The 13,189-nt window shown below is 41.7% G+C and overlaps 1 protein-coding gene across 2 annotated transcripts in view; it reads right to left on the bottom strand.

Annotated features, from left to right (window-relative positions):
• The window catches only part of PAPSS1 (3'-phosphoadenosine 5'-phosphosulfate synthase 1), a 110,580-nt gene that overhangs the window by 31,198 nt on the left and 66,193 nt on the right, over positions 1-13,189 (bottom strand). For both annotated transcript variants that reach the window (XM_065907159.1, XM_065907160.1), the window contains exon 10: positions 7,376-7,644. In XM_065907159.1, coding sequence (XP_065763231.1) covers positions 7,376-7,644 — 269 coding nt within the window. The remainder of the gene's footprint in view (positions 1-7,375; positions 7,645-13,189) is intronic.

Here is a 13,189-nt window from a genome sequence, read left to right as displayed (position 1 = left end):
AATGTTTTTGTGATAAAGATCCACAAGTGCCTACCCAAAAATCTGAAGTTCATTTTTTTCCAGCTTTAACAAGATGTAATTGACATACAACATCATGTAAGTTTTTTTTTTTTTTTTTTTAAATATTATTTTATTAGTTGGAGGCCAATCACTTTACAACATTTCAGTGGGTTTTGTCATACATTGACATGAATCAGCCATATAGTTACACGTATTCCCCATCCCGATTCCCCCTCCCACCTCCCTCCCCACCCGACTAAGTTTAAAGTATTCAACATGATGATGTAATACATGTACATACTACCAAATGGATGTATTAAGTAATCTTAGGGTAACCATCTGAAATCCAAAAACCATTTTTTTAAACTAACATTAGCAAAACCTGATCAAAACTGACACAGTTTATCTGTAGACTTTGCTGATCCCAATTAATGTGAAAAAACATTCACTTTGTTAAGAAATACTAATGTGTTTTATGCCCCAGGCCCATAAGCAGGATTAAGTAATACATGACCCCAAGTACTTCAGATAAGAGATTGTGAATTAGTGTTGCACTCTTCCAGAAACATTAATAAAATAAATGACCAGAAGACAAAATGATCAAAGAGCTCAAAGAGAGTCAAAGGTTATAAATAAAACGTGGGGGTTTATGGCTCCTATAATTAGGCTCAGATCCTAAGAGCTGTCCCTTTAGTTGTTAAAGGCTTGGAAGTGTTTATGGGGAGGAACAGGGTTTAAACCCTAATAGACATCCTATTTACTGCTCCAGATAGCGGTGTAAAGCATGGACTAATTAAACAAACATACTGCATCATGTGGCAGTATGTTCCTACTGTCCCTGATTAAGAGCATTTGCTAAGTTAAATACAATCAGTTGCTACTAAGGAGTCATTTACTAACTGCACCGATAACTTTCATGGCAGCTTATAGTGCTATATTTTCTCCAGAATTCAACCGGTAATTTTCATTCAAATGCCTTAAAGACCAGGAGAAAACTTGCTATACATATCTACATTTCAAGATATATCTTACTTTCGGCACGTTCATGTAACACGTCTTAAAAAGCATTACTTGTCCTTTATATAAATGGATTACAGCATTTAGTGAGATGGGACAACTTTTTAGCACTAGAGAAGTGGCTCTCCCACCACATGCTGCCCTGCCCCCACCTACCCAACTCCTAAAATGGAATTTAGGAATCAAGCCATCAACTCTTTTACAGACTGGAAAATCAGGGACCTCCTGTTGATAACCAGATAGGCTAACAGCTGCTCATCATTCTGAGAAGCATGTGTGCTGGAGAAACAAATCTGGTACCAATGCCTTCTAAAGGACCTACAGAAAATGATTAAAGGAAGAATCATTGTTTTTATTTTATTATTATTAGTTGGCAAATGAGCATTACTGGCAGACTTTGTCCTGATGTCACTGGGAAAGCTACAAAAAGGAGTGTTGTGTGTTTTTTTTTTTAAACTATAAAAAAATTCTTCATTTGAGGCTGTGAATAAGCCAAATAAGTCAAGCACACAAGTGAGGCATTTGAGAAAAAGAAATGGATAGTTTTCAAAAGCCACTCAATATAACGGTTTAAATCCTGCCAGGTCATAAAAACTATTAAAATATTTAATAGTTTAAAATATGGAGGTGTTTATCAGAATTCCTTAAGTTTGTTCTGTAAAAGTTCAGAAGTTAAAAATTGCCTTTGCTTGGGTACCAGATGAGGGGCTCTCTGACAAGAGCCACAGCTCTTAGCATGTAATTGACACTCCAGAGATTTACAGGCAGAAATTGCTCTAATATGCCTTTGTTCCCTTCTAGGAAACCTGGGAGCTCTGTGTACACACAGGGCATCTTTAACCTCTTTCCCCTCCTACCGACCGCTACGGCCCCTCACAGGGTTCCAGGCAGCAAGGAGCCTGATGAAAAGACACAAGTTTTGGAGCCAGAAAACCTCAAGTTTCAGGTCCAGTTGCGCATCTTGCTGGTTTTAAGATATGCCCAAGATTCCCTCCTTGACCTAACTTTCATCAGGTTCCTCCAAGTTCTCTATGCCCCGACCTTCAGAATCCATCTTGTAGGGCTTGTACTACCAATTGTGGCAAAAATCTTGCTGAATCACTCTGCAGCCCCTCCATCCTCCATACATGATCAAATTCTTCATCCCTACCACCTCCAAATGATATGTAAACAGGCTGTCCTGCCGTTAGCAAGGATCCCGCTAGGTCAATTTAACCAGAACCATCCCACGCCCTTTGTTTCTGATGTTTCCTCCTAGTAATTTTCCAGCCACTGACCACCACTCTGCTCCTTGGCTATAAACCCCCACTTGACCACGATGTATTCAACTGAGCCCATTAGGTCTCTTTTCCCCATGTTGTAATAGTTCCTGAGTAAAAATCTGTTTCTACTGCTTTAATTACTATCCAGCTTCAGTTTTCTTGTACAGACCACAGTTACATTACTTGGTCTCTCTGAGCTTCAGTAACCTCAGCTATAAAATGGAAGTAACAGCTATCTCCCTGAGCTGTTGTGGGGATGAGGTTATACAACATGCACAAAGAATCTGTTTATATGATAGACACATATACAGACATTCAAGAAGTGGTTATTTTTCATTTGCCTTCATATTCTTTATTTGAGCTTTATATTATACTATCAACCAGCAAACGATATTCCAAATCAGAGGATCCATGCTCTGACGTGGAGTCTGCTAGAAAAGTTGGGCATCCCAGGCTCTCTGCCATAATCAAAACTCTACAACTTGATACAGATGGATGAGCAGCCTTGAGATGTATGCAGCTCCCCTGATGCAGGGACAGAATCCCAGGGATGTTAAGAACTTGCAGCAACAGTTTGTTACTGTTTTTTAAGGCAGTTGATATTAATTACCATGTATTGTCACAAGCTAGGCAATGTGTTACTGATTTATATTTATTCTATTTACTTCTCACAACAACAGTTAAAAAAAAATAGGCAGATGTGACTACGACCATGAGGCAGGACGAGATGGCTGGATGGCACCACCAACCCAACGGACACGAGTTTGATCAAACTCCAGGTGACAGTGAAGGACAGGGAAGCCTGGACGGCTGCAGTGCATGGAACTGCGAAGAGTCTGACACGACGCAGCGACTGAACAGCAATGAGGCAGGTATCAGAAGAACACAGAGTAAGGGAATTTCCTGGTGGCCCAGTGGTTAGGACTCCAAGGGGCACAGGTTTGATCACTGGTTGGGAACTAAGATCCAACATGTTACACGATGTGTCCAAAAAAAAAAAAAAGAGTTAAGAACACAGATTAAACAAGGGCTTCGCAAGCAGCACTAGTGGTAAAAAACCCGCCTGTCAATGCAGGAGACAAGAGAGAGGTGGGTTTGAGCCCTGGGTCAGGAAGATCCCCTGGAGGGGGGCATGGCAGCCCACTCCAGTATTCTTGCCTGGAGAATCCCACGGACAGAGGAGCCTGGACAGCTCCAGTCCATGGGTCAAAGAGTCGGACACAACTGAAGCGAATGAGCACGCACACACAGATTAAACAAAGATGATCACAACACACAACTCTGGTTTGTGACAAATGAAAGGTAAGTTTGAAAGGCTCTGTACCAAAGATTCTACCTCTCATAAATGTCAGCCAAGGCCATCCTAATTCACTGTTTGGGAACTCCTACAGGATATTTTAAGAATTTATTTCCAGTCTGTTTTCTAAAAATCTGTGGCCACATATTTTAATTTTACCTGATAAGATAAAAGAAAAACATTCTGTGGCAGTTAGAGCCCACGGCTCTGGAATGATCTGGAACAAGCATGTTAACCCCTCCACCTCAGTTTCCTCATCTCTGAACTGAGAATAATAATAATCTACCTGCTCTTAGTGTCGCTCTAAGGATGAAGTTAGCTGATACATGTAAAGCACTTGGAACATTTGCCTGCTGGAAGAGCTCAATAAAAATAGGCTATTCTTATATTCTCAATCATGGTATATACATACAATTCATTTACTTCTCCATTTCCTCTTCAGTGAAACTGGTTCAATGAAAACATTTTAGAGGTTGGTTAAGAAATAATAAAAGTATATACAGGACACTTGGTTACATACAGCCAGAGGACCAAAAGGGCGCAAATGAAAAAAGTAACCAAGTTTAGCTGAAGAAATACACTGTGGATGAGAATGTATCAATAAAATGGTACAACCACATTAGAAAATTGGTTGGCAATATCTACTAAAGCTGAACAAAAGCTCACCCCTAGAATATCTAGAATTCTAGGTATTCAACCAACAGAAATGCCCATGAAAAATCATGCACTAAAATCTTCACGCCAGTGCTATTCTTCATAGCAAACAACTGGAAACTGGAACGCCCATCAACAGTACTGGGTGCAGTCACAGGATAGGACATTCCACGATACAGAGAGTGACCAAGTACAACTAACTACACAACACAGTAAGGCGAGTCTCACCAACGTACGCAAAGGGAAAAGAAGCCAAATGCCAGAGTGTGCACGGTATGATCTCAGCTATAAAAGCACGAGGAAAGGCTGGACTCGGTGCCGAGATGCGATGCCCAGGTGCCCCAGGGGAAGCAGGGTTGCCTCCCCATTTTGAGGAGTGCTGCCAGCACACAGCCCGCAGGCCGTCAGCCCTCTTTAGAAACTGCCCCCACAGAAAGCAGCAGCAGCGGCCAAAGGCAGGCCCCCTCCCTGGGCAGCCAAGCGCTGGTCAACACAGAGGTTTAAGTGACTGTTTTTTGTGCAACTGAAAGCCTCTTTGAAGGGCCTTTCCAGAAGCCCACAAAGGATCAGCTCAGGCTTCCACTAAGACCGAACTGCACCTCAGCTTCTCCTCCAGTCCAACTCTGCTCGCTGCCTTTCTCCTTCTTCCACAAGTGCTGCTTCCAAGAGCTCTCCCTAACACACCTCCTGAATGCTCATCTCAGAGCCTGCTTCCCAGAGTTTCCAATGAGCTCATCACATCTACACTGTGAGAAGTGAGGACGGTGATGACTACTACGGGGAGGACGGGATGGATAGGAGAGGGCAGGATGCAGATCTGCAAGGGTGCTGTAACAGTCTCTTCACCTGTCTGGGTGCTAGTCACACGACCGTTCAAATGGGAAAAATTCATTTAATTGTATACCTGGGAAATGTGCACTTTCTCCAATGTATATTACAGTTCAATATGAAGTTAAAAGCAAATAAGACAAGTAAGAAAATAAGGAGAATGAGACAACCTTAAAGAATATTTAGTCCCACCTCCCTGTGCATGCCTTAAATGACCCTTTTCTAAGCACTTAAAACATAGCTCAGAGAAGTCGGACCTAAGATTAGGTGGCAAACCAGGCCAAGAATGGTCCAAGAGCCTACACTGTTTTAACCAGACCATGCTCTTGGGTGTAGCAACAGGAGTCAAATCTGAGGCTGGGGGAGGGCTTGCTGCAGCCAGCTCACCTCGTCAGCTTTGCCTTGGAAAAAGGAAGACTCTGAGGAAAGCCAAAATGCAGGCACCCAAGGGCACCTTTAGGCACCTTGATCTCTGAATTTTCCTCAAGAGACACACCCGGCTCTGAAACGACAGGCCTTAAAAAACCCTTTGAACGCAGACACGACAGCATGTTTCACCCTGTGTGGTGTTCGCTATTTTTCCATCCCCTCGCTGCCTTTTCAAAAGCAGTTTTTAGTTTATTTAGGTAATAAAATGTCACACCTTCCCTTTTAGACAGGAATTGGAAACACAAATGGGACAAAATATGTCCTCGTAGGCCAAGATAAATTCTTTCGTTTTCCTCACCGGCTCTTGGATGATGTTACTGATAAACTCAGCCCTGACCCCTAAATTCATCTGCATCATTCCCACATTGAAAGCCGCTCAGCTGGTTAATTCTGGAGAACTTCATTCCAAATGATTCCCTTAAAATGATGATGATGAAGACAGCACCAAAAAAGAAGTTGAGAAACTACTGGGACAAAACTGTGACTTTATTTCCAAAATAACTCAGGAGGGAGGGGAGGTGCATGTATCTGTGACTGATACATGTTGCTGTTTGGCAGAAACCAACACAGTATTGTAAGGCAATTATCCTCCAGTTGAAAATAAACTATAAAAATAAATAATATCTTAAAAAAATGGATGCAAAAAACATAAATAAAATATTAACAAATAGAGGGAAAAAAAGATGTAAGAACTTAAGACACGGTGGTCTCTGGGAAAATAAAATGGCTTTCAGCACCCAATTCTTATGAATATTTCATACCAACAAAGAGAGAAGATTATGAGGAATTCTACCTCATGTCTTCTAATATGTTATTCAGGCTGATCCAAGAGAAGAATCAAATACCCTGTAAACTTTTAGCCTGCTGTTACTGTAATTTTCTGTCAGTATTTCTTAGATAAAGAATATACAACCCCACAACTAAGCTCCAATAAAAATTTGTTAGGTTTGATCCCAAGGAACAGCCAAACATCTTTTATTTCCTTTAAAAAACATTTTTTAAGGAAACTATCACAGAGTATCTACAACTAAACTGTTCTTTTCCTTCTAAAAGGGTTTGCCTCCCAAATATATCTAGTAAGTAAATTCATCTCCCTTCAAGGTGGGAACAAAAAAGAGTGCAATAATAATGTGCATTCCATTATTTATCTTAAACTCTCAACAAGAAGCTGGCTAGGAATTTTTCACACAGTTTTTCAGGACATTCACTGATTTATCCATTTATTCAAAAATTTTTTTTGAAAGCCATCTCTACCTTGAAGCAAAAACCTAAGTCTTCTCCCCTATATATATATATGGTTATAAAAAGATCTCAAAACTTTCCTTTTGACTGCTAAGTAGAACTCTAGAACTCTACTCCACCCAAAATCAAGAAGCAATTTTATTTCCTGACTCTATTAGTCCTTCAATAGAAAACAGATGAAGAATGTTTTCTTTAAAGATACCATCTTTTTCTTCCCACTCAAATACCAGAAGCAAAAATCAGACCGATTCTGTCCCCTGGGAAGAGTGACTTAGAACTTTGTCAAAGGAATAAGATGCATGCTGTCAGACCTGTGTAACGAGGGCCAGACAAGAGCCTGTGTCACACAGGCTCAAGGCTGCCCAGCCCTCTGTCTGCAAGAAACTTTCCCTCCTTCACAACTGGGACCACAAACCACAATAAGAGCAAGAGAACCCCTCCCTGCCTTCCCAGTCCTAACAAGACTGCCTCCTGGGGGCCACCTCTAGAGCGCATCCCCAACAGAGCAGGTGAGTACTCCAGCCTCATGCTCAGAACAGATCTATGATCAGGGGAAACATCCTAAGATAAGTCTGCTGTGGCTACCTGCTGCATTAGTAAGAGTGGTTTCAACACTGCTGCAGAGCAAATCTTAACAGCTATCTACCTCAGTTGGTCCAGCATACATCATGGGAGACGGGAAGATGGCCACCACCGTGGTCTCAGGATTCAGGACTCCTTCCTCCAGCACTGCAGCGTGCTGCTTCATCCGCCACATCAGAGGGACATCGTCATCCTTTGTCCAGCCACCAAGGGGGTGAAGGAGCAGGACGGGGCGCCGGTAGCCTCTCTCCAGAAGCTGCCTGTGGGTGTCCTGCATTAACAGAGCGTGGCCATTGTGCACTGGGTTGCGGAGTTGAAAGGCAAAGACAGCATCTGGAAGAGAATTTCAGCGTTAAGAGCAGCACATTTCTAATGCTGCCTCCCAAAAGATAAGCAATTCTTCTTGAAGCCTGATGCTCAGGACTAAGCAAATCTGCATGCACAGAATCAGAAACTGGGGGAAAGCATGTATTGCTCTGACCACTTAACTTCAAGGCAAGCTGGTACAGTAATTATTACTTTACAAATCTTACAAGCCTGAGGCTGTGTCACATAATAGTATTGGACTTACAACAATTACTTCCTGCATTCACGGGCAATCTGAGGATGAAAATCAAGGCTGTCTGGCTCGAACCCATCTCAATTCAATAGCCTGCAATGCATATAAATTCTCGGTCTATGCCTTAATAACCCATCAGGTCAATCCCGTCATCAGATCTAAGATAGTCCTTTATTAAAGAAAGACAGAGAAATGTAGGGGTTAGAAAATTTACTTACTATCTAAATAAGCTAATTTATACTGATTACTCTAATTGACTGGAATGCTATCCAGTTGTTTTGTGATGCCAGGTCTAGATTTTGGATTACAGTTTGTGTGCTAAGTCGCTCAGTCATGTCTGACTCTTTGTGACCCCGTAAACTGTAGCCCGCCAGGCTCCTCTGTCCATGGGATTCTCCAGGTCAGAATACCGGAGTGGGTTGCTATGCCCTCCTCCAGGGGATCTTCCCAACCCAGGGACCGAACCCAGGTCTCCCGCAATGCAGGTGGATTCTTTATCATCTGAGCCATGCAACAACAATATCCCTTACAAGGACCATTGCTATTACTCAAATTTTGAAAAGTGCTGAATAAATTAAAGTGGTTAACTACGTATCTTCTGCTTACAACCCTGTCTTCACTCCTACATGGGGCTCTTGCTATCAGGAGACCTTTCTCAGAAGGCATGGCTCCTTGGGGTCATAGAGTAATTTTACAGAACACAGTAACAACCCAGTAAGAGGAGCTCTGTATTTGTTGCCCTCATAATATCTGATAAATCATCATGCAATGTCAATCTAATCTAGACTCAAAAAAGAATATCTTCCCCTTCCCTAAAATTTTAAGCTGAATTGTATAATATCCCCAGTCTATTCTCAATTCTAACCCTCTTCTATCACAGCAACAAAAGGCACAGGAAGAAAACGATGGCACCTATTTGACCAGGAGATTTTTGGGGACACATTCTGTGACATTCCAAGATTGAGAGCATCATCACTATGCTACGAAGTCCTCAAGTTACCTTTTATAAATGAACAAGGTGGGTTTACACCAAAGAAATAGCAGGACATAAGGTACAAAAAAGAAGTCTTGATAAAATATGTGAGAATCTAAAGTTAATGGGCTTCCCTGGTGACTCAGACGGTAAAGCATCTGCCTGCAATGCTGGAGACCTGGGTTTGATTCCTGGGTCAGGAAGATCCCCTGGAGAAGGAAATGGCAACCCACTCCAGTACTCTTGCCTGGAGAATCCCATGGACAGAGGAGCATGATAGGCTACTGTCCATGGGATCACAAAGAGTCGGACACGACTGAACGACTTTACTTACTTACTTATCTAAGATTATCCTGTTTTAAAGAAATAGGAGCAGAGGTGGTATCACAGTTTTTCTGTCCTTCTGAAAACACTCCAAATTATAGATATCAAAAGATTTCAAAACATCCCTTTTAGCCATTATATCGAACTCCCCTTGCCCAAGACCAAGAATGAATCTTACCTCCTAATTATCATACTCCAGTCTTTCCAAAAAACAACAAAGAATGTCTCCTGACACACGCACTACCACTGTTCCATTTAACCTGCACTCTGATTCTGGCCTCGATCTCATCAGTAAGTTTAGTTCTCTCCCCTCTCTCCCCTTCCCTTTACCCATTCTTTGTAAACAGCCTTGAAGAACAACAGAGACACTTACTAAGCACTCAGGAATCCTACTCCTGGGCTGATGCGTTACTGCACTGATGGGGAGGCCGGGGGCAAGTAGCTGAGGCTTGGACCACGGAGGGGAAAGAGGCGAAGAGCAGTCTGGGCCAGCACAGGCCTGCAGCGCCCGGGCCAAGGAGGTGCCTGCCTGAGTGGGGTCGGGGGGCCAGGGCTGCGGAGCCGGCTCGTCTGACTGGGAGACTGCATACACACATGGGAGGACAGCAAGTGAGTCAATTCATTGACGATATGGGCGCCAGTATTCTGACTGCAGGAGCGGAAAGGCCAAAATACCCAAAAGAAGAAAGGCTAGGAAAGACCACGTGGTATTGGATTAGGGTTGAAAATATCAGGATGACCTGCCTCATGGTTTTCAGCTGTATGGATAGATGTATTCAGGGATATATATGAATTTGTGTGAGTATACATGCTTACCTTCTGGTTCTGACCACTGAAAGGTCCTACAAGCAGTGACCACCCAGTGGCAAAGAGCAAAACTAAAGCCCAAATTTTGCAACCTAAATACTACCCCCTATTTAAATAAACCAGGGTTCCTTGGCAGAAACGGCCAATTCTGGTGCAGGCATGGAAAGTATAACATGAGACGGATCGTCTTTTGTACCATAAAGAAGGAAGTGCTCAGAAAAAGATGAGGACACGTCAAAGGATACAGCAACCAGGACGTGTCAAGGGACACAGCCCCAGAAGCCAACGAAGGACAAGCTAAACAGCAAAGTAAATCATAACTAATGGTTTGAAAACCACTGAGCAAAAGAGAAGCCTATGAATCCAGACAGAATAAAATAAATGAAAAAACCAGTGAAGAAGTGGAAACTCTAACTCACAGTATAGAAAGTCAACTAATAAAAGTAACCAGAATGACAGAATTACAAAAATCACCGTATTTGCAGCGTGCTAAAACTAACAGATAAAAATTTGATAACAACGGGATATTCACTGAGTCTCAAAATCTCTCCTCCAAAACACTTGTTAGTATGTACAAAATAACTTGTTAACTTTACAGTAAGGAAAAACCTGATAAAGATAACCTTTAACGTGAAAAGTTAACTTTTAAAAAAGTTGAACTCATCTGTAAGAGGACAAATCAAAATCGTGAGCCACAAAATATGATGTGCCAATGATTCAGCCTTGCTTCCTATGGGATTCCTGAGAAAAGGTGTAACCAGAACCTAATCATGAGAAAACAGCAGATAGACCAAAACTGAGAGACAGTCGAGAAAGTAAAGAGTAGGTACTCTTCAGAGATACCGAGTCTGTGAAAGACATGACAAAGAGTAAGTGACTGCCCTGAATGAGGCAGACTAAAGACACGACTGGCATCCTGAAGTGGGAATGAAAGGTGGCAAAGAGAAGATTTCCGCGGTCATCGTCGGTTCTGTGATAAAGAACCAACCGAACGATGGCGTGATGTGAGGGCAGGACACAGATTAGACTGTCTCACATCAGTGTATTTTTCTGTGTTTGATGAGCACAGAGGTTAGGCAGGAGACTGTCCTTACTTTCAGCAAATACACGTGGAAATAACTAAGGAGTAATGGGGCATTGTGTCTGCAACTTTCAAAGAAAGTGAGAATGAAAAGGCAAATAAACATAATGTCAATTATGGGATCTGGATACAATATATAGGAGCTCTTGGTACTATTATAATTTTTCTGTAGATTTTAAAAATTATTTCAAAACAAAAGGTTAAAAGAACCAAGTAAAAAATTATGATGGGAAACATATGAACTGACTACAGTGTGTGAATTTTACTTACATCCTAATTCAAACTATAAAAACAAGAAACGTGACTACTATGAAATTATTAGAAATATGATCACTGACTAGATATTTGATAGTATTGTGTGTGTGCTCAGTCACTCAGTTGTGTCCGATTCTGTGTGACCCCACAGGCTTTAGCCCACCAGGTTCTTCTGTCCATGGGATTTTCCAGGCAAGAATACTGGAGGGGGTTGCCATGCCCTCCTCCAGGGGATCCAACCGACCCAGGGATCAAACCTGAGTCTCGTGCACCTCCTGCATTGCAGGCAGATTCTTTACTGCTGAGCCATTAGGGAAGCCTATTTGATAGTATTAATAAACTATTATTATTTAGGTGCAATAGTGATATCATGGCTCTATTTTTAAAGTCCTAATTCTTAAATACTTTCTGAAATATTTAGATGGAAATGACATGAGGTCCGAGATGTGCTTCAGAATAACATGCAGGAATGCAGTGGGGTAGGCAGCAGAACAAGTGAAACAAGATTAGTCAAGAGTTGGTACAACTGAATTTGGGCTGGAGGTAAATGGGGACTCATTCTTACTGTTACAAAAGTAAAGGAAAATGTTACTTTAAAGTGTTAAAGTGTTTACTTTAAAGTAAAGGCGAGGGTGGGATGATCTGAGAGAACATCATCGAAACATGTATGTTATCAAGTGTGAAACAGATCACTAGTCCAGGCTGGATGCATGAGACAAGTGCTCGGGGCTGGTGCACTGGGAAGACCCAGACGGATGGGATGGGGAGGGAGGTGGGAGGGGGGTTCAGGATGGGGAACACATGTAAATCCATGGCTGATTCATGTCAATGTATGGCAAAAACCATTACAATACTGTAAAGTAATTAGCCTCCAACTAATAAAAATAATTGGGAAAAAAATAAAATAAACTGTTAAAGTGTTACTTCAGATTCTTACCATCTGAGCCACCAAGGAAGCCTAATGTATCTACTTACAAATATAAGTAGCATATATTTGAAATTTTCTCTAAAAATTTTTAAGAGTAAAGGTACACACAGAAGCAGCATTGTTTTGGGATAGGATATTTAGTTTCAAATCACAAGTCTACTAGTTTTTAACCATGGACTGTGGTCTTTAAGGTCTTAATTTCACTTCTGACATCTTCCTGGTGGGGTGATACTAAAGTTACTGTTATGAAGATAATATACAGTACCCAGCACGGTGAGATGCACACTGCAGTCACTTAATAAATCTAAGTTCCATAAGACAATTCATTCTTTAAAAAGCAAACAGAAAAGCACCACATCTAAAAGTTCCTGGCAGGAAAACTGAACCCACTGTTCTACTGGTGGCTCCAGGTCTACTCCAGGACGAACACTCCAGTGAGTGTTAAAGACGAGGGTGCATTAGCTCTGTGCTGGGACACGCAGCCTTCGATGTCCTTAATGAGGAACAGGTGCCTAACCGTGAACAGGACCCCTGGGTAATACATCTCAGGTGTGTGATGACCACATTCCTAGACTTCAGGCAGGGCAAATCTCATTCTGTAAGAGCGCCATTTAGCAAGATTATTTATACGACAGGATGTGCAAAAGGAAACATAAAAAATAAATTCTGTCTCAAATACACATATTTCACAGGTTCTAATAATTCACCTACCTAGGCTTCCTTTCCAAAAAGAATTAATCTAGCTCCACATGGACATTTAACAGATAAAGTTAAGATGAATGACTTCTTAAAAGTTTACATTAGCAGCATATAAAGGATTTTACTGCCAAAATTTCTTCCAGGTAGAATTATTTCCTTATTATCAGGTCCATTCAGAAATGCAGTGATCATTTGCTCTGCCCATTTTTTCCTTCCCAGTATTACCAGGCTTTTCCTAAACTTCCAGCCTTT

Source organism: Muntiacus reevesi, chromosome 16, assembly GCF_963930625.1.
Source record: "Muntiacus reevesi chromosome 16, mMunRee1.1, whole genome shotgun sequence".
Lineage (NCBI taxonomy): Eukaryota > Metazoa > Chordata > Mammalia > Artiodactyla > Cervidae > Muntiacus > Muntiacus reevesi.
This window is presented reverse-complemented; position numbering and strand designations above follow the sequence as displayed.